At 32.6% G+C, this 26,504-nt stretch overlaps 1 protein-coding gene and 1 long non-coding RNA gene across 3 annotated transcripts; one reads left to right on the forward strand and one right to left on the reverse strand.

Moving 5' to 3' along the window:
* Positions 1–365: 365 nt before the first annotated feature.
* Positions 366–25,839, forward strand: LOC126826984 (ubiquitin-conjugating enzyme E2 H). The gene is made up of 7 exons (XM_050556137.2): positions 366–525; positions 3,573–3,649; positions 17,348–17,422; positions 19,536–19,575; positions 20,114–20,166; positions 20,418–20,546; positions 20,965–25,839. Exons 1-7 carry the CDS (start codon positions 473–475, stop codon positions 21,075–21,077), a joined length of 540 nt encoding a protein of 179 aa, XP_050412094.1. The 5' UTR covers positions 366–472; the 3' UTR covers positions 21,078–25,839.
* On the reverse strand, positions 9,325–11,539 carry LOC126826985 (uncharacterized). 2 transcript variants are annotated; one of them, XR_007682513.2, is made up of 3 exons: positions 11,460–11,539; positions 10,639–10,711; positions 9,325–10,403 (listed from the first exon to the last, which is right to left on the reverse strand). It is a non-coding gene; the product is annotated as an uncharacterized LOC126826985 (long non-coding RNA). The 2 variants fall into 2 exon arrangements; XR_007682512.2 differs by having other exon boundaries at positions 11,430–11,533.
* Positions 25,840–26,504: the final 665 nt, after the last annotated feature.

Below are 26,504 nucleotides of genomic sequence, written 5' to 3' on the forward strand. Positions count from 1 at the left end.
AGGAAATATCGAAGACTTCCAGGTAGAAGTAACGGAATATTGATCCGAGTTAGGGAAAGTCGCCGTGAAATAAATTTGTTCTCATGACAACATTATGGTAAGTATGGTTACTGATCATGTGGGTTTGTTTACATCAAACAGCTGACCAGTGTTGTCGATGTGTTTCCAAGTTGTCAATCAGTATTTGACCTTTGACCTCAATCTTAGTTTAGCTTGAAAAGCTAAACCTTTATAACACTTGATTACATTATCATTGAGTAGTTACAGCTTATTTTACGATTATGATAACGGATTACGTAAGAAAAAATAATTTTGTTGAAAGATTTCTGTTTATTATCCGTAGGAAGGCGTGGTCAAAGGGTGTCACGTGACTTTACGTCATATATGGCTATCGCAGATATTCACTCCGCCATAGCTGTTGTTGTTTTGGAAGCGAAGTATCTGTGAGGTATCATCTTAGATTATAGCCATAATGTCGTCTCCCAGCCCTGGAAAGAGACGAACAGACACTGATATACTGAAACTGTATCCTTGCTAGGTATGAATGTGATAGACGAGTTAATTTATTCCATGTAGACAACCAAATTTTGACATATTTGGTCATAAATTGATTGCAATAACCTGTTAACAATTGGGTTTCGTCATCGTTATAAACATGCATATTCGATTAGTTGTACGTGGTTTGCATGATTATTCAATGCATATGGAATCTTAGAACTTCATTCGCGAATAGGTGTGACATTTCTGCAATAGGATTTTGGCGTGTATCTAGTGCCAGATGGATTCATTGGTATTCTCTATTGCTTAGCTGTCAGAATAATTAGGTAAAGGGGTCAATTGAAGATATTTTGGAAGGTCGTTTTTTTTTTTATCCACAAACTTATTAAGATTAAATTTTATTGATTTAGTATCCCCAAATTCTTACTCTAAGGGTCATAACCTGATTAAAATGGTTAGTGTTTGACTTGTCCACCCATTTCCTTGTGAGAAGAACATCACTACTGACTGACATTTTATTTTTCAGCCAAAGAGATAAAAATAGATCTGACCCAACTAAAGTAATGTGGGCTATAGAAATGTGAATAGGCAACATATTTAGCAGAAAAATAACATAAATAGCCATTGAAATAATAACAAGAATCTTTTGTTTATGTCATGAGTGCCATCATTAGAGCACTAGCTTTTATTTAGGCTTTCATATTGGATATATAGCCTACTTTTAACAAATTAAAAAGCAAAGGACAAAATGATGGCTTTTTTGTATAAAAGTAGAAGTGGATTTAGGCCAATTTCAGATCAGACAAAGGTATTAGCATTTTGTTTTATGGATCCACTAAAAAAGGTTACAATGATAAAAAAAAGTAGAAGTTTGTATTTATATTATATTTAACTTAGTGCACCCCACACCCCCCACTATCAATCTTCACCAGATGGTCTTTCAGAATTTTTTTAGAAAATGACATCATTAAGACCAGATATATGTAGAAAATTTAAAAGCTCAGTTACTCATTTTGATTGCATTTACATTATTATAAACCAATACATGTAGCCTACCATAATACCGGTGTGAAAGTTTGAATTGATTCCTGTGTGTGTTTGCTCCTGGGCACTTGCACATGTCCGAAACTGTTGTTTGCATTAACAACGCAGCTATACCTACTTCCGGCATTGTGAGATGGTTCCTGATCACTGATCAGTTCAGGAAAAAGTATTACGTATTTGGTTAGAGTTTTGTCATTAATAAACATACTTGTTATCGTGATTCGCTGTTGTTTAAATTTAGTGATCAGTAGTTACACGATCAACGGATCTAAGTTGATTGACTTGAAATTGGTACTTTTATCGTTCGTGATTTGTTGCTGTTGTTTTTTTTAGTGATTAGGCGTTAGGCTGCACGTACGATCAGTGGAAACAATACAAATTGATGATTGGCTTGAAATTGTCAATTAATTCACCTCCAAAGATTAAGGCCTTCGATATTCCCGTGGCTTCATTTATCACAGGTATAAATGAATGGAATTGCTTAATCTCTCATTTTCCATTGACTATCGCATTTGTAGTAGACAAGTAGTACCAAATGATCGATCATCATGGCAGATATTACAAGTGAAAGAGAGATTCGACTTCAGCAGTTTTGTGAAAAGATATACTTAGCGACACAAAGCCACAAATCTGACAACACCCATTTCTTGAACATGAATATTTGTCACCCCATTCCATACAAAGTAAAGAAAGTGGTAATAAATACTCCTTGTAAATTGGGGTTCAAACATGCATGCGAATTGCACAATGCATACTCAGCATTTATACAAGGGACAATTATTTTATATTAAATATTCGCCTAAAGATCGTCAAGTTGTATTTCAGTTATCGAAATAAACAAACAATAGAAACTCGACGCCCTCTCCAGGCAGTAATACTGTAAATATTGGTAGATAATAGTGTAGAAACCGATTTGACAGTAAGAAAATCTTAGGGGAAATCATATCATGGCGAGTCAATGCACACCGCGTCCATAACGGTGTGATCTGACTCCTACAACTGCGCATGCGCTAAACCTTAATCACACACCAGGAACTATCTCACACCGGTACCAATGTAAAGTAGACCAGCTAGTATAATGTTCATATAATTTATACAGTTCAATCTAGGATGATAATGGTAATCATGGCCTATTAAATGTGTCGTCTGAATACATGTAGGATCCGATGAAAAACCAAGAAATTTGGTTTCAAACACAAAAGACGGTCAAGATCTATTACCGGTACTAATACTAGTACAAAAATAATTCCCCTTCCTTAAACAATTTAAGCAAATTAATCTTTGAGATTTTGTTATGTAAGTTTATATACCGCCACTTTAAAAGTGTTTGAATTTGTGTTTCCACCAAGCATCCATGGAGCGGTAACTTATATTGATGGCACGGAATGGAAGGAAAGATATGGAGTTTAATGTCATGTGAACACAGAACATTGGTTATTTTAAACAAGGCAACACTTCGGACACTTCTTGAATCCTGTTCTGCACATTTTGTTGCCCATGTCTGTCCATGCATTCTCTACAGTTTATTGAGTATAGTATTCAGACTACATTTACCACTTTAGTAGTGAAACAAAGAATCCTATTGATTTATGATTACAACTTCCAAAGTTATTGCCCTCAATCAAATTTCAACAATTTCGATTTAAACTACTTCTAGAGTTATTAATCTGGCAAACTTTTTAAAATCTTGTTCAGATCAGTGAAATGAAGAAGACTTGAATTTCAACAATTACAGCTGCTAGAGTTATGACACTTGAGCACTTTGTCAGCTTAGGTAAATGCACAATTCTTTCTTAGTTATTGCCCATTTATTATGTCATAGAATTTTTTATCAACACAACATTTATATTTTACAGTACATTGTATAAAGATTTATCTTTTTATTTACTGGCAGTTTTTGGTACCTAAAGATTCACAATGCAACAACCTTTGTGGATTGCTAGGACTACATATAGCTGTTGGAGCATAAGTTTCATTGCCTGATATTTTATCTTTATTTATGTTAATTATTTTCTTTAACCTGTAATAAGTATTGAAAGTAGTCATGAAGTGACAATACTCAGTGGATTGAATGAATTTTCTGTCAAGTTTTATGGACCAGCTGGCAGTAAGTATATCAATCAATATCACCATTAATCTTTATTCTTTTTACAGCCTTTTGGACTACAAAACTCATTTAACAATGATAATGTATTGTTCACCAGACCAAATGGATATCCTCTCAACATCCTTGATTTGTCTGTGATGAACTTGTGATGTCACTGACATGAATCAATAAGGAAAAATATCCAGGAATTTTGTAAGACTAGATAGATATACAGACATTAACATGCAAAATGGAATATTTTCCTTATTGACTAGTTAAGACAGACTTGTTAACAATCTGGAAACATATACATACATGTATGTAAAAAAAAGTTTATTATATGTTCGCATTGAAATGTGGTTATATTGCCATTACCCCTGTTTGTCAGTAAATCTGAACACTCTATAGAATACATTTTTCATTCGATCTGATTCAATATTTATTGTCATTATTTACATCAGTGAGACAAAAAAATTTCAGCCATTTCTAATAACTTGCATAGTTATTGCACTTGATCCTTTTGTGAATGCTCTAGCAAGAAAAGATGCCAATGATATTTTAAAATAATTGCTTTGTGGAATGTGGAGTATTGTGAACATCTGATCTGAGTCTGACTGAAATATATATGCAATGTTTAGAATAGTGAGCTGACAGCCTATCGAATTTCAAAATCATTTAGTAATCACTGCTGGAGTTATTAACCCTGCTTACTTTGTAGAATATTATAAATGATCTTGTTACAAAAGTCATCGTCTTATAATGTGTCTGATAATGGTACACATTGTTTAGATTTGTGAATCTTATGGAATTTCAACAAATTCCATTAATTACTTGAGTTAATGCCTTTGCTTACTTTGTATATAGAATCTGAACACTATGATTACTTACGTGTATTTATTTATTAAAAAAAAGTTGTTGCTTAGTGTCCACTTTTTGAACCTTTTGAATCTTCTAACAGCAAATGTCATCAGTTTATGAACTATTTTTGATACCTCACAACTTGATACCTTTATAGAACCCATTGATAGAAATTAGCTCCTTTGTGTGTGTATGTTTCATTGCCTGGCCCTATTTTTCTCGTTTGGAACCATATACATGTCTTAAAGTCTTTATGCGTCATTTCATCACTTGTAAACTACAATGTTGTGAAAGATGAATCTCTAATAGGAATATGATATTAGTCCAAAAATAGTTCCAATTCCATTCAGTATTTACCGAGATGTATGGAATTGAAATTTCATCATCTATGCTGATCGCTAGGTAATAAGCCTTTCCGCCATTTTGTTGTCCACAAAATTTATTTGTAGGCCTTTGTGTGTGTATGTTTCATTGCCTGGCCCTATTTTTCTCGTTTTGAACCATATACATGTCTTAAAGTCTTTATGCGTCATTTCATCACTTGTAAACTACAATGTTGTGAAAGATGAATCTCTAATAGGAATATGATATTAGTCCAAAAATAGTTCCAATTCCATTCAGTATTTACCGAGATGTATGGAATTGAAATTTCATCATCTATGCTGATCGCTAGGTAATAAGCCTTTCCGCCATTTTGTTGTCCACAAAATTTATTTGTAGGCCTGTTTTTTTTTTATATCCGAGTGAATCCATACCGGGAAATGAACTAGCATTGGTATTTTCATTTTGAATTCTTTATTAAAAATACATTATGTAAGATTTAGATAAAGAGCTAGCTATTCTTGCTAAAATAGTTCGAAAATAGATAATGTAAAATGAATAATTTGAAAGTTTCAAAGGTCACAAGCGAACATTGAGCGCTTGATGTACAATAGATAAACTTTATGAAGAGTTAAATGTACAATACTTTCTGAGATAAAAATGACGAAAAAAGATGCTGGTAGTGGATAATTCGAGAATTTAATTAGGATTCAATAATTGTAATAAATAGTAAGCGATTAAAGACAACATCATCTTATGTATGCAATGAATTCTCCTCTGACTCCCAAGACGTGACGTAAACATGACCTGGTTTGATCGAATTTTAATAGCAGAGCATTCCTTCGCAATTACAATGTTTGAGAAGGATTTGAAGCATAATTATGACAAATTAATTAGTTTGAATATGTTTTTGGTCCATATATACCATTAAATCACCGAGTTTGTACGCGGGAACCCATCTTTAATAAATGTCTAATTAATAATTTAGATAGCATTTCAGGCCTAAAGAAAGACCTGCAATAGGCAGATTTAACTTTGGCATAATGTATGGTTAAATGTTAAATAATCAATCATATACATACTAGAGTGAATTAAGCTGTGAGAAATTTGATATTTTAGCTAAAAATGCAAATGAGGCATCATTACTTTCATTTTCATTTGTTTATATTTATTTTATACTGGTACTGGACACCAGTTATTGTTGATTTCCTGCACATATGTACTTTCATGCAATGTTGATTTATTTTATAAGAGAAAACAAAAGAAATCATACTGTACATGTATCTGACAAATTATCGCAGTGTACACAATATACCGACATGTGGTGTTATTTCATTTGGGGAGTCGCAGTGGCTCAGTGAGTAAGACATTGGCTCGCTAACCTGTAGGTCCCGTATTTGATCCCTATGTTGGCTGAAAAAGTTAGGTAATTAGGATTTTCCGGCGTTGTTCTCTCTTGTCAGTGGAGCAGGACAGAGGACCTAGCAAAGGACAACTTATAGTCATTTGGATGGGACAGAAAACTGTGGTCCCATGTACAAATTGGTGTGTACATGAATGAAGTCTTGTCAGTTCGAATTTGATATGGCATATGCCCGTCTTCAGTAGGCCAATCGGAGCAGAATAGTAGGATGTTAAGCCCCATTTCATTTATTTAAACATACATTATGCAAGATCTAAATCTGTCTATTGTAGGTATTTCTTTAGGCCTGAAATGTTATCTAAATTATTAATCAGACATTAATTAACCTATCCAGACTATAATCAACTCTAGATGGCATCGCTAGCCTACAATCTTTAGTGGATTATGAGCCAATTTACTGCATAACTTTCCTTCACGATTTAACGATTAAATGGATATTGTAGCCCAAAATGGAAATTTCTTGGATTCTGATTGGTCGAAAAGTGGCATCGAATGAGTATAACAGTCCTCTAAATTTCACTGCGAATGAATATTTTCTGGGTACTAGACTCTGTTTGCAGTGGCCGAAAATTCTACACCTCAAAACTTTATTCTAGGAAATCTTCATGAATTTTTTCTTGTATGTCATCAACAATTAAATTCAATCATTGACTTATTGAAACACACAACTGAAACGCACAAAAAAACAAAGTTAGTGAGTGTATTTGAAAGATAATAAGTAAATTTAATTTCAAGGCTGGTCTGACAATAATGGTTGCTATGGTCATTCTATCATAATCAGACTGGTCAAAATCAAAGATTTTCAACAAGTGAATAAAAATACTACAATCTATTAAACTCTGTATGGACCGTAATATATTTAAAAAAAATATAAAAGTCGGGCTGGTACTCATAATCATATGAATAGGACAGAGACTAATTTTCATACAAACACAGGCCAGGGTTTTTTGCGAAGAAAAAAAATTACATTCACAGCGTCGAAATGACAATGTAAACAAGCATAGCAACCACATGTGTACGCTACACAGCATATATCTACACGGTCACACAAGTGTATGGACATTTATCAAACATTATGCAATTTATTTTGGACCTAGTCAATGCTGGAGTTCAAAATCATTTAAAAAGTACATTAAATACACATATGATTTCTGTTTCGATCTTTAAAATTACCGCAGAGTGACCTCAGTTTCCAAACAGACACAATTAACCAGTCACTTAGTGAACCAAATAGAATGGAAATGAGTGTTTACCTTATTACGTCACAGATATTATCATTACGTCAAAATTGTTTTCCTTGGTATTTACGTCATTAAAACCAAAAAATGACCGTCAACTATCGCGAAAGAAAGAATTCCAATTTTAATTATTTTTGGCTACAATATCGATAAACACCTCCTGTTTAGAATTTATCGGACTGTTATTGTCCATTTGATACTGCTTAAAGCGGAAATTGCAAATTTTTAAGTTATATTTTTAAAATTTATTAAAATAAAGCCTGAAAATAGATGGTATCCATAAACAGTCCTACCTTGTTAAAGAATAATCCTATTAATCCTATAATTCACTATTGCCAGCTGAGAAATTTCTCAAAAATATCATTTTCCTCTTCATTTTCAAACGTTGAAAAAAGCTACTCCATGGTGGAGAATAGAAAACAAGGGAGGTAATTGGGAGGTAATTGTGTTATTATTTCCTGTGTAAATGAGTTGTAAGTGTGAGAATGACACCTATGATTGTATAATTGTGAGTTGACAACCTATTGAGCAAAAGACATAGAAATAATTACATTTTGACTTTCTTAGAAAATTTGCAATTTCCGCTTTAAATTTTTCATTAGAGGCGCTCGATGGCTACGCGATCGCGGCCTCTAATGATTTAAGCGGTATCAAATGGACAATAACAGTCCTCTAAATTCTAAACAGTCGGTGTTTATCTCCTAAATCGAGACAATGCTTTTTATCGTACTGACTTTAGTAATGATGATCGAGGCTAGACGGAAATTTCAATCTCTTAGTTCTCGGTTCATAGTGGATCAATTTGAATGAAATTTTCAGTAAATTGCCTTTACATTATCATTTAGTTTTTAACTATTATAGTGAGAACTTCCAACCCATTGTCGAATCCCCCATTATGTATCTTTAAGAGAATAAACCATCCTGTATCTAACCTATTGATTAAATTGGAGGTGTGTCTGTCATGCAGGAAATATGACAAGCGGTATCATATCGCAGTTTGCTAAACAAAAATAACATAAGTGCAAATCAAATATTTATTTGATTAGCAGAAATTTATCAAATTTAATGTTATTTATAAACCAAGTTTCTTATTCAAAAACAGGGTGTGAAAAAATGTTTAACAAACGTGATTTACCGTGTTGTCATAGAACTGTGCAATATATGGTTCCACGGCGTCTAGTTAAACATTTATGAAAGGGGTGCAACTCTTCTAATGTTATAGATCAGGACTCAGACTAGCAATTATTTGCCCATTGACTTCAATGTTAAATGGCTGTAACATCACAGGCTGTAGCTTTTTTCTCAACATTCCGTTGGTTCCAATCTTTATAGGCACAATGGGGACAACATTTGGCAATCTCCTCATCATAATTTTGTAGGGGGTTGACCATTTAGATTTTTTGCTACACGGATTTGAAGTTGACTGGGGTGAAAATCTCACTTCCGACACAATGACTGCTCTGCAGAAAGACACTTTACACCCCCTATCCCTCCGCTGTAATATCATCAGTATTACCCAAAACTGCTATGAAATTGCAAATTTGATCCCTTTTCTCCAATTCTAGACCAAAAAGTCAACCCAAAAATGCAGGAAGAGGGGAGAAAAAAATTAAGGGAAAAATTGTCTATTTATAACTCGCACTACATTCGTCCATCATGAAATAAGGGGAAATAATTACTAGTCTTAGTCCTATATACCTCACATGTTTCTGCAGTTTAAACAAATTTGTTGTTATCTAATAAACAAACATATATGCAATTCCCTGACCAAAGAATATGAAAATCTATGCATTTTCAGATGAGCTGTGCGGCATTCTGCAAACACTATAATGCATCAGAAAACTGCGGAATTTCAGACAGAAATTTAAAAGCACATGAATTTTGAATTAAACAGAACATTTTTATTTTTGAACATAAATGCATTCTGTAAAAAGATGAGATAAATTCAATATAAATCAAACACGAAAATACTTTAAAACAGTAATCATGATGCAATATTAGACTTTTTAACACTTTCATCGAAAACCACACAGTTTTTCTCTGTTAACGTAGTTTCAAGTGCCAAATTGTGGTCAAATCTAAAATGTTGAAACATGCAGTGCCTATGAATTTTAAAATATCTCCTATATAGCTGTATTTCCATAGGATAAGTAAGTTGAAATAATCTGATTATGTAACACTACAACAGCTTTTTCATCCCTACCCCCCAGTTTGGAATCTGATAATTTAAAAGCACATGAATTTTGAATTCCACAGAACATTTTTATTTTTGAACATAAATGCATTCTTCAAAAAGATGAGATGAATTCAATATAAATCAAACACGAAAATACTTTAAAACAGTAATCATGATGCAATATTAGACTTTTAACACTTTCATCGAAAACCACACAGTTTTTCTCTGTTAACATAGTTTTAAGTGCCAAATTGTGGTCAAATCTAAAATGTTGAAACATGCAGTGCCTATGAATTTCAAAATATCTCCTATATAGCTGTATTTCCACAGGATAAGTAAGTTGAAATAATCTGATTATGTAACACTACAACAGTTTTTTCATCCCCACCCCCCCGGTATGGAATCTGATACATTGCTGACCAATCATAGGTCGCCCCGTTCACTCGAGCCTGTCAAATGATTTACAATGGCGATGGTGCCTACAACTTTCCTGACCAAGAGATATGCACAACCGTCGATCAACACACAAGCCATTAATGTTATCTTCCAATATGAGAGGCCATGATAAACACACAAGCGTCCTTTTCAAGCTCGGAAATTAAGTCATCACCAAAAAGCAAAGTTTACAGAGGTCCCAAACTGATTACGATTTGCCCTCCACTTCCACCACAGGTGTCATAGAGATCAGGGATGAAATTGATATGCATCATCGTTCTCCTAAAGCCAGTCCAGGAAGAGATCAGGTTTTGAGATGTAGACCTGAAATGTTAAATTTGGATGAGAATGAGAATTCTGGGGCGAATACTATCCAGGGAAATGGTCATTGACATCCAGAAAATGGTCAAAATGTGGAATTCTGTCATTCAGTTAAATGTCAAGGGGAGAAGACAGGCCTGTGCAGTACCAAATTTCCAGCCCATTACTATTAGTGAGCAGAAGTGGGGATGAGGTTGGATTTACTTCTTAAAGTGTATGAAATGCACATTTATCTCACCTGTTTTGCTTCTTTTTTTTTAATACTTGTGTTGAGGTCAATCATTCCACTCTATGAAACATTGCCCTGGCACCTGAAATGATAGGAGGCTGGGGATAAATATGCAATAAAAAACAGTGAGAAAATAAGAAAAAAATATGGTTTCAACTGGAAATAGAAATAAACCTCTTTATTTCTCGCGAACAGCCCGTCACTGGCCCTCCAAAAAGAAACCAGTTAACAATCAGTAAAAAAGTAAACCTTGAGTGTCACATAAGTCTAAGCCAATCTCAAAGGTAGATGCCATGTTTTGAGGTTCGGTCTAAATATTAAGGCCAACTGCATGTTTGGTCAAAAGTCACACAGGTGTGAATTTTGGAGTGTACATGTTAACATTTCATTGTATGATGTCAAAAACATGTTAGGTCTAAATGTTAAGGCCAACTGCAGACTTGGTTCAAGGTCACAACATGTAAATAGGGTTAGGGCACATGATTTTTTTACACAATTGTGGGTTTGGGCTAGGGTCAGAACTAGGTCTTGGCTTAGGCCTAGGCTACATGCTTCTTGACAAGATTGTGGGTTAGGGTTAGGGTAAGGACTGGGTCTTGGGTTAGGGTTAGGGTCAGCCTTGTTTACATCTCGTGACTTTAGACCAAATCTGGAGTTGAGTTGGCCTTAATATTTAGACCTAACCATGTTTTGATATCATTGTGAAGAAAATGTTACACATTTACAACCCAAAATTCACACTCAACCAACGGATACCCCCAATCATGGCTATTTTGATACCAAATAGTCAAAAAACTTACTGCTGGGCAATAAAAAAGCAGTATTCTTACTATTTCTGACACTTTCCATTCAAAATTTCAGGAAATAAGCCCTTGAAAAAATATCAACATCCTGAGTCGGCCATGTTTCTTTACCTCATCAGGACTCAGACTAGCAATTATTTGCCCATTGACTTCAATGTTAAATGGCTGTAACATCACAGGCTGTAGCTTTTTTCTCAACATTCCGTTGGTTCCAATCTTTATAGGCACAATGGGGACAACATTTGGCAATCTCCTCATCATAATTTTGTAGGGGGTTGACCATTTAGATTTTTTGCTACACGGATTTGAAGTTGACTGGGGTGAAAATCTCACTTCCGACACAATGACTGCTCTGCAGAAAGACACTTTACACCCCCTATCCCTCCGCTGTAATATCATCAGTATTACCCAAAACTGCTATGAAATTGCAAATTTGATCCCTTTTCTCCAATTCTAGACCAAAAAGTCAACCCAAAAATGCAGGAAGAGGGGAGAAAAAAATTAAGGGAAAAATTGTCTATTTATAACTCGCACTACATTCGTCCATCATGAAATAAGGGGAAATAATTACTAGTCTTAGTCCAGATAATGATTGACTGAGTCAACTTTTTTGTACAACATTAGGTAGGGATTGTTTATTTTACTGGATGATTGTAACACTCTGGATTTACGCTGTTGATTAAAGATGGCATTGTCTGTTAGATATTGATGGTAAAGGAATGGAAAAGTAAATATGATGCCAGTGATCATGATCATTGGCTTAATTATGATCTTGATAGTCCTGTGATCATTAGCAAAATACAATGCCAAGTCTGTATTGAAAATCACTTCAGTAGGGCCTTTGGTATCAGAATTACCGAGACTGCTCTATAGTCCAATAATATTCATAAACACAAAATTTCAGAACCACGTTTGCAAAGCATAAAAATAAATAACAACTCTTTAGTTATATACTGGTTGATGTTATGGCCTTTATAGATTATTCAATACAACACAGTGAAAAGTTACTTATTTACTATTCAATCAAGAGGAAATGCTGATCAATTTTCTGATTCAATAATTGCTAATCAACACATTTTTCCTTTAATATCATATTCCTTGCTGATACGGCCAAAACGTATACCTGGACATACATGTAACATACAATTCATCAAGTTCATGTTGATCAGCTGTTGCGATAATTGAATAATGATGATTTTAAGCTGTCAGGATGTTACTGTGCCTTCACTCTAGAAAACTGAAAAATACTGTTTAACATTTTGACTAAAGTTACTTGTACATTCTGAGTTTGTCGTAATGAGTTCTGTAGATTTGAAAAAAAAAAATTAAAGTGTTTAGGCTTTTATTTTGTCAAATATGAAAATCAGAGTCACGTATTTAGATGTATTTCACACAGAGTTGTTGTCACTGTCACACACTTCTGTGTGATGTGAATGTATTTGATAAGAGAATAAAAAATAAACTTTGTTTATTCTGACAATCGGAATATAGATTAGATCGGATCTAAATTAAAATGCTTTATCAAGTTGAAACAGATATATTTATATGGATATATAACATGTTCGAGTGTGTATTATTGACTAGGCTAACTTGATATACTGACTTTTTATATCAGTGGTTCTTAACCGGGGATATATGTACCCCCTGTGGGTACGAAGCATCAACGCAAGGGGATACAAGATGTGATAAATCAGTACTGTATAGATTAGTAAAATGTTTGATTGCCGGTGTACAGTGTAAGTACGGTTGTACTTGAAAGACATGTGTTCAGTATATATGCATGTATTCAATGCATTGTATAAATAAACTTACATTGTATTTCATATCAATTATTATAATTTCTTTTAATTCTGTAGGTCATTTTAGACAGGGGTTCGGGGAAATATTATGAAAGCTTGAGGGGTACAAGCACATAACAAGGTTAAGAATAAGAACCACTGGTATATTATATAGAATAATAATACCAGTATTATTATTGATTGTAGACTATATGTTTATATGTTGTCAGTAATTTCTAGATCAATAGATCATTTTGGTTGCTCATTTTCACTACCACTATTTCTAATATTCTATTACTTTTCTCATATGTTGCTATATTTAACATGTAAGCTTATCCATTAGTGATATGCATTTGTTTCAATAGAAAAATAAGAAATCTACAGTAGTTTTATTAATATTAAACACCAAGACACAGTTTTATGGATCTATAATTACTGAATTCATTACTATTGTTTTGCCCAAATTATAAGTAAGATATCTGTATCATTTGCTTATACTCTTTGAATCATTCCTTAATGGACTAAATGCTTTTCAGATTTGTAATTTATGATTATTATAAAGACAGTCATATTGGTTTGGTCATATTGAAGATATATTCTCAGTATAATTAGGTCATCCTGGTCAGACTTACTATGTTATGATTACTATAAAGAAATAATTAGGTCATCCATGTCAAACTTGCAGGTCTTTATTTTGTCCTTAAATGTTATATAAACTAATATTTATTCACATGGCAAGCCTAAAATAAACCCTCTGGAACATCAGATATTCGAGATTTAGATGGATTAGAACACCCACGAAATTTAAAAATTGATGATAAAATGGATAATCGAGACTTAGTCTCAGTTGTCAAGGAATTTGAATGAAATTTTGAACATATTCATTATCAATTTTTTTATACGCTCACATTTTCATGTGGACATATATTGTCGTCGCCTTTGTCTGTCCGTCCCTCCTCAAATTTGTTAGTGGACACTCTACAGGTCAAAATTCTTATCCAATTTTGACGAAACTTGAAATATAGGTTTATCTCCAAAAGATCTTGATATTGGCATGTATATCGGATCACAACTTCATGGATTATGACCCCTGATCCCTGAATGTACGAAAAATCACGTTTTTAGCTTGTGGACTCTCTAGAGGTCACAATTTTTATCTGATTTAGATGAAACTTAAAATGTATGTTTATAACCCAAAGATCTCGGTTCCTTTCGATATTTGCGCACATTGGATCGCAACTTTCTGGATTATGGTCACAATTTTTATCCGATTTAAAAAAAACATTCAAATATATATATGACAGAATGGCCACTCCTTGTTTGCAAATAGTGTTAAAGTATGTAATATCAAGATTGTGAACCCTTTAGAGGTCACAATTTTGATCTGATTTTGATGAAACTTAAAATATATGTTTATATCTAAAGTTCCTGGTTTCTTTCAATATTTGTGCATATCGGACCATAACTTTCTGGATTATGGCCCCTGATTGTACGAAAAATCACGTTTTTAGCTTGTGGACCTCTAGAGCTCACAATTTTTATCCGATTTTAAATATGACACTGTTACACCCTAATGACGGTTGAGTTAGAATTTCATGAAAATAGTGCCTAAGTATGCAAGACCCTCTAGAAGTCACAATTTTGATGAAATATAAAGTATTTTTGTGTCCCAAAGATCTCGGTTCCATAAGCTCGTCGTATATATCTGACTGGATTATGGCCTCTGATTGTATATATATAAAAAAAAAAATCACGTTTTTGGCTTGTAGACCCTCTAGAGCTCACAATTTTTATTCGATTTTATAAACCGTTTAAACATATCACTGTTATTCCATAATGATGGTTAAGTTCAAATTTTGTAAAAATTAGAACGAAACTGTCCAACAATATGACCATTCCTTGTACGCAAATAGTGTAAAAGTATGTAAAACCAAGGTTGTTGACCTTCTAGAGGTCACAGTTTTTATCTGATTTTGATGAATCTTAAAGGAGCTAAGTAGCTAATATTTGGGATCTAGAAATTGACACACATAAATAATGTAATATGAATGTATATAAACTGATTTACATTCAATTGTTTCAGTTTTTACCCTAATTTCAAATCAGTTATGTTCGGCGAAATACGCCAGAAGTCTCAATCGAATGGCAGTCTCTAGTGTCTGGTTATTCCAGTCTACACTGATAGTATTTATTGCACATGATCTCCAGATAAGAATATGACTTCACCATTTGACATGACTTGTGGAATATGTCTAGCCTCGTTCCTCGAGTCCCGTGTTACAAATGGCCCTGAAACGCATTATGGTACCAATGGTAAAATGTTTATTTTGTCTTAAATATTGGATATCAGAAGTCTATCTTTTCCCGTTAAGATCACATCATCAATGTTGATTTAAATTGACAAATAATTTGTGTTTTCAATGTTGAAGACTTTGGATGATATTGAGTTAGAGACTTAGCTACTTTAAAATATATGTTTATATCCCGAAGATCTTGGTTCCTGTAGATATTCACACATAACTCCCTGGATTATGACCCCTGATTGTACGAAAAATCACTTCTTTTTTTAACTTGTTCTCTGTCCATCTGTTGCAAAATGTGGACGTATCTTGCATGGCAACTTCTTGTTGAACTATTATTGCAAGAACGGCCAGCTTTTATCTAAATCTTACATAATGCATCTTAAATTAAAGGGGCATTATGGGAGATTAGATAAAGAGCTGACAGTTCTCGATTATCCAATCACAAAATGTATTCAAATCCAGTAAACATTGCAGGCAAGCAATGGCATCGAGAGTTGATTATGGCCTGGATAAGTTAATTAATGTCTAATTAATAATTTAGATAACATTTCAGGCCTAAAGAAAGACCTGCAATAGGCAGATTTAGCACCTGCATAATGTATGTTTAAGGTGCTAATTTTTGCAGAAGGTCAGGGTTTTGAAACTTGCTTGCATTTTTCGGCTACTCTGAGTATGAAGTAGGAACCCTTTAGAAATTCAGACTTTGTACAGAATTGATATCCCTGAATCACTAAATGCCATTTGGACTGTTGAGGAAATATATTTTCAAATGATGCTCAGCTTGAAATAGATCAGTTTTATATTTATTCGTTTGGAACATGTACATATTGATGTATTGATTATTGGCTTAACTTGAATTTTACTTTTTATGAAGACTGTCTGGCACCACTGTCTTTAAAATGGTTTTGATGCTAAGTATGTGCATAATTAGTTCCAAAACCGCTGTGATCTGTTACGGTGTATCTGAAATGACATGATAAATGGACATTTTTATGAGAAGTTTCATATCCTTGTTGTATTAGAGTCATAATTTATCACTGTCTTCCTTAGCCCAGTTAGTTCAGTACAATAAGACATTAAACCCTATTTCACTTCAATTTCATAATTAATTCAAACTGATCTGCAGTGAGTCTTACTCTTTCGCCAAGGTCACTAGAAGACATGACAATCCTGAAATGATTTAGTTTGTGTTGAGTTGATGTTAAACCCTCTCTCTCTTTTCGAAACAGACACGATAAATGGACAATTTTTTGAGAAATTTTATATGTTAATACATGTTAGACAAATTTGATGAGAAATTACATATCCTTGTGAATTGGTCATATACTATATAGTTTGATTTTTGTAAATGGTCAGATGAGATACATAGTCTAAATAATTTGAACATTTAAAAATGCATTACACTGTATGTAAGATCTAACTCTGCCTATTGCAGATCTTTCTTCTGGATTCAAATGTTATTAAGATTATGTGATTAGACATTTATTCACATGGTAAGCCCATAATCAACTCCCTAGACCATCAGACGTTTGTGATTTTAAACGAATTGAAACATGATCACCATTTAATAATTTGATTTATAAATGGATAATTGAGACCTTGTTTATTATGGTAGCAATGGAAATCGAGACTTCACTATAATTATTCCCTTTTCATCATCTTTTTTTTAAAACTATTATAGCGAGAACTGTCAGCTCTTTATCTTACATGATGCATATTTAACTTTGTATGTTTTAAATATTGACAGATTAATGTCTTGGGACTAGATAAATAATACAGTAATATATTGCTTTTCAAATATAAACATTTAGGTAATTGTATCCCTTTTTTTAAGCTCCATATGAAGGTGGTGTATGGAAAGTAAGAGTTGATTTGCCAGAAAAGTATCCATTCAAATCTCCGTCTATTGGTGAGTTTTATCTACAGTTTTTATAGTCAAAGTTCAAAATATGTTTTTAGATATCGATAGCCAGCTGTAAAGGCAGGTTGAAAATATTCTGTACAAGTTATAAAAAACATATTGCTCCCAGAGTTGGGCGGGGGGCTGAATGGGTTGCAGCCAGGGGTGGCGAAATTGGTTCTTGGGTTGTAATATACTTAAGTTATAGACCACAATGTATCTGTGCACTTTTATATATAATTTTATGATTTTATTTATGATGTTATGTTTGTCCCAAATAAATCTATCATACTTCATTATCACAGTTGAAACAGAACAGTAGGACGTTAAATCCCATTTCATGTTCACGACATACAAATTGCACAAATGTGTAACTGACAATGACCAAAATGTGACCCCTTTTCAGGGACCCCATGATCCCACTGTAACAGTTACATGTACCGTTAACATGTACAGCTAAGATTTACACGGCCACAAATTCATGTATAATCAACCTGTCAATTATTCTTTATAATTATGGTATAAAATTACTGCTTTGACAATATATGGAAAACAATTACTGATTGTACACATACATGTATAGCACAACGTTTCGTCAAGTGTTCTCTTATCGTTTTCGAGCACAAATGAATGGGTTTGTACTACTTTGTAGTGATTCCTTCTCCACAATACACCGAATTGAATCATGATATTTGGCGCTTGTTCTATTGTATTATGTATTACTGGCTGTGTTACCCAGCATTGAAAGGGTAGAGTTTATCTCCATTTTGATAATATCCATAATAACGCAACAATCATTAAATAAATAGCACTATTAAATTTATTATGAGGTTATTTTAAACTGGCTTTATTCCCGTCTCAAGGGCGCAAACATCCTGTGACACAAAATGGAGTTTTTCATTTGGAATTCTTATCATACCTGACAAAATTGGTCAACAATCTTCTTCATTAAATACTACACCAGATTTAAAGATACATTCTCGTGAAAGTATTTATCGAGTGGTTATTTCCAATAAAAGTAAGGCCTATGGCAATTTGGTATATATGGAAAGTATAGACACCCAATCTTACCAGAAAAATACTGGATTACCCTAAAAACACCCATGGGGCAAGCATTGGGCAAAAATGTCAGGGTATCATTAACTGGCATCCTGACGGCTTAATTGTCGGTCAGCTTGACTTAGGGAGCAGTTGTTATTTCTTGATTGAATCGTTAGGTGGTTTGCGAACATTGAGGAGTGTAAATGTATAACAGATTCTGCAATTTAACAGCGGAAAAAGAAGTTTGCAGAAAATAATTCAAGAATTTATTTAGGCCTCAATATGTAGGATAAATGGACAATAAGTAATGACAAATACATCTAAAAAATGGGCCCTCCCTCAATCAAATTCGGTTAGAAACATGGCTTCTAAAAATAGATTTTTTATAGCTTGGGGTATCTCCTCGTGAATACAAATGTTTTGGGAGGGATTTGAAGAAAACTTTTGATAGATTAATTAGTTTGAAATATCTTGTTGGTGCTCTAGAGGCTAAAGTTAATATCCAATTGACTTTAAATTTATACACAGTGTTTTAGGTTATGAGACACAGAAGCCTATTGATTTTCAATGATTTTGATAATTACTGCCAGAGTTATGGCCCTTGATCACTTTGAAATATCTTGTGGACATGCTAGAGTTTATATCGTATTGACTTTAAATTTATATGCACTGTTTAAGGTCATGAGACGAAGAAGCCTATTTCAACTATTCATTTGTGACGATTCTAGATAATTACTGCCAGAGTTAAAGACCTTGATCACTTTGAGAAATCTTGTGGATGCTCTAGAGGCTAAAACTGCATTTCATTCATGCACTCTAGAGGCTAAAGTTAATATAAATTGTTTAAGGTTATTAGACAAACAATCAAAACGAATTATAATGTTTCCTGATAATTACTTCATGGGTTATTACTAGTAATCAGTTCTTCATGTGTTGTAAATGTTCTCATTACTGACAAAAGAAAAAATATGTGACAACACTTGTTGACTGCCCAGATGACTTAGCTACTGTGGGCGTATGTTTCGTTTCCTGGCAACAGACAAACAAATAAACAAACAAGTTTTCTTTTTTTCTATTTTAGGATTCATGAATAGAATTTATCATCCAAATATAGATGAAGTGTAAGTAGACCTACTCTAAGTTATAAATCTATAATTTGTAACATCATATATTGATGCAATATCTAATATTTGATGTAATATGTGTATGTTAATTATGTTAATATTGTAACATTCAGAAATATCTACCAGTATTTTGATCAGTAAATGTTAAAAGATTACTATATTTTAACAATTAGGGAAATTTCTCATAAAATCACACGCCTGTCCAACCTCGTGGGTTTACTCCGGTTCCTCAGGTTTCCTACCACTGCTAAAGACCCCTACCCGCAAGCAAATTATTGAAATAAAATTAAACCATATGTTAGTTCCGAAATGACCTAGTTTGTGTCGAGTGGACGTTAAACCCCATTTCTCTCTCTCTCTCTCATAAAATCACACAGTACTGATTATTAGATTAAAGAGAGAATGATGATACTGTACAGTTGTCAGTTGTGTATTTTGGATGAAGATTAAAGAACATTACTCTTGATTTGAGTCTCTCATCAGTCATAATGAATGTTATGTACATTACATGTAATAATAATATTACATATTACAGTTCAGGAACTGTTTGTTTAGATGTCATCAATCAAGCATGGACCGCATTATATGGTAAGTGAATCTTATTAATCTATAATTCAATCTGGACAAAATTTAATAGTATTGTAATAATTCAAATTTCCCCCAAAATAGGCCAAATTTTACTTGTCAACTCAATCATTCTCTTTGCTGATACTATTCTTATTCCGGCATTAAGTTTATTGCACCAAGGGGACTATAGTAATTTAAACTCTGTTGCTTCCACATCCCATCTCAGCTCTTCTTCATACCTAAATAAATATATGTATTGTTATATTTTGTAGATTTATTGAACATATTTGAATCGTTCCTGCCCCAGTTATTGACTTATCCTAATCCAATTGATCCTCTTAATGGTGATGCTGCAGCTCTTTATTTACATAAACCAGAAGAATACAAAAAGAAAGTCAGAGGTCAGTTACAAAAAACTTTTATCAAAAAACTTGATCAAAGTCACAAAGGGGCGGTATAATTCTCACAAAATGGCTGACAGAAAACATTTTCTAAGCTACTCCATATTTGGGAACCCCGACTTTCGATCATGAGGTCTGTCATTGAGACATGAGGCGTGTGGTTCCCTGCCAAACCTCATTGTTTTTCTCCAGGTCCACTACATACAAACGAATTACTGAAATAAAATTGTACCATAACTTGTTCAGTTGGTAATAAGACAGAACACTTTTGAATTTAACATCATTATTTCACAGGGTTACTGCCCGCCTATTGATAGAGTTTCTGCTCCTTTGACTTAAATATCCCATAACAATATCCTGTAACATTCTTGCTTAACCTCACATTTATTAATAATCTTGTCTCTGTTCTTTGTTGTAGAATATGTACAAAAATATGCAACGTCCGCAGCCTTGCGTGAACAAGAAGAATCATCTAGTGAAAGTTCTATGAGTGATTTCTCAGAAGATGAAGCCCAAGATATGGAGCTTTAACATTTAGTTTTCATTTAATCTTATTGTACATTATATCATTGTAAATAGTCTCAGTAGTTATCAAAATCAGGGATTTTCCTAGTCGCACATGATGAGAGCATTTTCATTTTCACAGCCTGAACCTAGATATTTTGGTAATTAACAGATATACAAACCGAATTTTACCTCAATATGTGAAGTGTATAAATCAACCTATTACTGATTGTAAGACCAAGTGTTTAAAAAGCTATTGGTTAAAAGTTTCATAGACAGGGATATTATTAATAACCCTAGGAAGTTTTAAATACAGAATCTCTAAGATCTTATCTATTCTTCAGATAAAATCTGAATCTTTGTCTAAATTTTCTCCTCCCCTCCCCCCCTTGTATACCTACTTTGTATACTACATGTATAAAAGAGCATGATCTGTTTGATTTAGTTTTATAAAGTAGATTGTATTAATGTTAGTTTCATTTTACAATTGATCTTTACGCACCAAAAACAAGAAATTGACCAGTTTATTAATTTTAATTTCTTTTTTGCCAAACTGTAAAGAAATAAACCAGGCATGAGTTATACTCAATTTGTCAAGTAGAACAATAATAGCCTACTAATCTCACAAAACAAATTAATTTTAAATAAAATCAACCGAAATCAATAAGGTCAATTCCTTTTGATCATCCAACTTGGGGATAGGTTTTACTATCTTTCCATTTGCAGTTGTAGTTGTTATGGCACAAATTGAGGAGAACTGTTCTATTCCTTACAGAATCGTCATTGCATTAAAATATAAGTTTGTCCTGCCTTTTCATTATCATTGAGACTTGCAATATTTGATATCATTTTCAATCTGTTACAGCATTTTTTTTTCAATACCATAAATTTACTAGGAAAATCCCTGTCATGTATCATGTATGAAAGTCATTTTTTTTATTTTTATTTTATTATTCTAGAAGTCTACAGTGTACAGATGATATAATAAAACATACAAATTCTGTTTATACCTGTAAAACATGTACCTTCAAAAAGACAAAACAAAATGTTTATCTAATTCATCTGGCCAGTTAGGGATTTTATGTGGAGATGAACAGGAATTTATGTGTAAAACTTTGATGAATTGTATTCAGTTCTAGTAAACAACAAACAGGCATTTTTGTGTTATTGATATTGACTGATCGTCAAACATGAAATTGATGATCCTAACCCAGTGACATAATTAAAGAGGCATTAAAGACTAAATTAAAACTATATAAGGCTGTGCAAAAAATAGTTCTGGTTCTCAGACAATCCTTACCAAAAACCTGATGTGTACGGGAGGTTTTTATTTTAGTGTTTTTATTTTGTCAAAGGATCACTAATGGGCTAAATGACTTCTCATAAACATCACATTTCAAGGCACTACATTTATCTCATGTTGTTTATAGGAATGTATGATTAACCAGTATTTATGTTTGTTAGTAACATTTATCAGGGTTACTTCCTGTAACTGGGGTAGAAAAATAATCGGACTGTTTTTATTTATTGATTTTTTGAAGAAAAACCCCCAGGTCATGCGGCCCATTTTCACTGATGCAGGATTATCTAAGAACCAGAAATTCTTTTTTATATGGCCTAATTAAAGAGGCATTAAAGACTAACTTGAAACTATAATCTCCTGTAGATATCAATATCAGTTCTGATTTGATGTGAGATATCCGACATATTTATTCAAAATTTATATTATATAATCGAAAAATATGATATACAAAATCTTGAAGAATATCCAAGGAATAAGCAACTGTGTAGTAGGTTTTTATTTACTGAACAAGTTTGATTTCACCAAAAATAGAAATATATGTTTAGATACACTGTGTATTATAGAATTGGATATTACACATTTTGAAAGTGACATTGCCTCTATAAATACATTCCTAGATTAATTTAGTAGTTATATTATTTAGAGAAGTTCATTATTTCTAGTACAACTAATATATTAATTTCTTATTTATTCTGTTAGAGGTTAAATTATCTGACATGAAAACAATTTGAAAGGTACAGGTCTGGATTGATTGAGTTTATTAGCAGTTTATGTTTCAATTCATTGAAGAAAATGTAACTTTCTAAGCTATAAAATTCGTCGGAATGAATTTAAAAGTATACACATAATTTTAGTGATTCATTAAGAAGAAAAGTAAGACCAATATTTATATATTTTAAGAATTCTTCATTTGTGAAATTGTTTGGAATGACCCAAAGTTCACGTAAATTTGTTTTTGATGTGCGTTTTATATTACCTGAACTTAAGGATTGTAATTTTTTGTTTTTGTTGATGATTGTATGAATAACTCTAAATATTATGAAAAATATTTGAAATATTGTGACTCAAAACAATTTGGATTTCTCTGATCTGAAATTGTAGATACATGCATAGTTATTGATTCATGCAGAAATGTTTTGCTTGTATTGAGGTTGTAAAACCCTTAATATAACACATTATTAAATTCTGATCCTGATCACTATGAACTTGTTTCTTAAAATTATAGGCATTGGATATCCGTACAAGAACCATATCATCATGTCTCTTTAACCGGAAAGACTATTCTCATTAAGAAGAATCAATATTCAAGTTTTAATGAAATTTACAACTATTAGGGAAAAAATATATGGCACTAGTAGACATTTCATTTATTTGAGAATAAATTCATGTTTTCGCTCATATTTGTACATCATTACATAAATTTAGTACAGCGAACCATTACTTCGAACTAGGAGTTTGGTTTGGCTAGGATTATTTTAAGGATTTGTCAAAAGGTATAGTGTTCACAATACCGCAGGCATTTATTGTATATAAGAATATTAATGATGTTTTTCTTGCTTTTATTACTTGTAGAGCATACATATGGTTTTCTTAACTTTGTATATTTTTTGTGATGTATGTATATTATTTACATACACATATTGTCATATGGTGCACTCTGTAAATTAAACACAATTAGCCTAAAGTCAAAATCTTGAAGATTTTAAGAATTTAAACAATTTTATAACAATGCTAACAACACAAATTAGATTTCTGTAAATTCTCAATGATTACTTTGGGTCATTCTGTTTATTATGTCCACATTGAAATATGGTTGTATGTTGTTGTCATCCCAATCTATCTGTAATCCACTAATTATTGCGTATGCTCTAGAGTCTACAAATAAAATTTTAGTTCATGAGATGAAGAGTCCTATCGATTTTCAACATTTTCAAATAATTATGGTCAGAGTTATTACCCGTGATCAATTGGATGCTTATTGTTCAATTGACTTTAAATTTAAACAGTTTCAAAGAAGCCTGTTGATTTCAGATTATTTATTTCATGGGTTGTTAAATTTGATCAATTTTAGTGTCTTGTAAATGCTCCCATTACCTATATAAGAATAATTATTTGACTACCTTTGTGGACTGTTCTGATGACTTAGCTGTGGTGGGCATGTGTTTTTATTTCCTGGCAACTTATCTTTCTTTTTGATCTTTACGGGTGCACTATATATAGATAAATATTTGTTCTGTAAACGGGAATATTTCTTTGAATTTTTTCTTAAATTTGAGCAGTTAAATTGTTAAAAATTGGTTTTGGTGAAAAAAAAAGATGGATTGATAAAATTAGAACTGTACTTAATTTTAAATAAAAAATATTTATGTGACAGAAAACGTTAAATGATATGTAATTTTGTTTTTTGAGCATGCAGATGTTCATTTTATCATGTGCTATTTTTAGTACCATTGGCTACTATTACTGTGAAAGATAAAAACTTTAAGTTATATGTAATTTTGTTTCTTAAGTACACATATGTGCTAAGTGTTAGTATCATACTATTTAAATCCATTAAGTACATGTTTTGATCAATCTTAATAAAGTTGTAATTTGGGGATAACACTAATATTGGGGGAATTACCAATTCCATTGTGATACAAAAATATGCTTGTTAAATAAGTATTACTCTCTCTAATTTGAAACCAAATAGCTGTACATTTATTCATCTCAAGTACATGAAGTGATGTAGACTACATTAAATCTGGGCCCATGGTAAGTATGTAATAGAAATATTACTGATATTTTATTTTCATGGCAACCCAGTTCCACAACAGTTTTATTTTAAGACAAACCCAATTTCCTTTCCAAGATATTTAAGATGGGTAGTTACTAATTTTATTCTTAAGTTGCATAAATTAAAAAAGCCCAGATGATGAAACTATTTATTAGAGAAAATGTCCCTTATATAGTACATATATTTATAGAGAGTTGATATGTGGATAGACTTAGCTTAGTATAGACTTTTGTTATTCTCTTATTGAACTTTTAAAAAAAAAATAACGTAAAACTCACTTAATAATAGTTATATATGGTATTCACTATACATTTGTCTTAAATAAGACAAATATTTTTACTTTTAACAATCACTGACTTAATATTATGACAGTCACCCCTTGTCACAATACTAAATGTACAAGGGGTTTAGAATTTTTTCATAAATTTGTATTAGAAAATTCTAATACTTAGCATATATCGTACAAATCTTTTAAAACATCGATCTCAGTTTATTCTATGTTCCTTGATAGTTATTAAAGTAAAAATATTAGTCTTTATTTGAGGATAAAATGAAGTACATATATTGTGAAATGAATATTTATTAATCTGATTTATCTAATTATGGATTAACATATATCACAAAATTAAATATTTTAATTGGAATGTGATTATTATTATATTAAATTTGTTTTTGATTATAAACAGATATAAACAATGATTTTAAAGACATAGCTGTGTTTTACTTATACTGTATTGGGAATTAAGAGCAGTGGTAGTCAAACAGTTAAGAAATACAAATGTGTTGGGCAAGAAGAAACTTTAGGATTTTTCAATACAGAGTTGTTCAGCTAGATCTTAGCAGAAAACCAGTCGCACATAAATTGCTTTTATGCAAAGTTATTGCCTCTGAAAAGCACCTTTCAATATGATGTGGGTCTGATTCATTGTCTGGCTACTTCACTATTCTTGAATATTCACTTCATTGCTTTTGGTAGTACTGCTTAAGGGGAATCACGTGGGTAAGACGCTGGCTCACTAGCCTGGAGGTCGGGTGTTCGATCCCTGCATTGGCCGAGAAAGTTCATTCAGATTTTCCGGCGTGGTTTCCCCCTTGTCAGTGATGCAGGATAGAGGGTATGACAAGGACAGCTGTCTAGTTGTTTGGATGGGACGGAAAACCAAGGTCCCGTGTACACATTGGTGTGCATGTAAATGATCCCTTGGCAGTTGGAATTCGACATACGAGTAGGCCATAGCGCCGCTGCCCGGGCAAAATTTCCCTCATAGCACATTGTATGGCGTATGCCCATCTTCATTAGCCCAGGTTAGGAGCAGAACTGTAGGACATTAAACCCCATTTCATTTCATTTCATTTCAGTACTGCTTAAATTATT

Source organism: Patella vulgata, chromosome 7 (genome assembly GCF_932274485.2).
Source record: "Patella vulgata chromosome 7, xgPatVulg1.2, whole genome shotgun sequence".
Classification (NCBI taxonomy): domain Eukaryota; kingdom Metazoa; phylum Mollusca; class Gastropoda; family Patellidae; genus Patella; species Patella vulgata.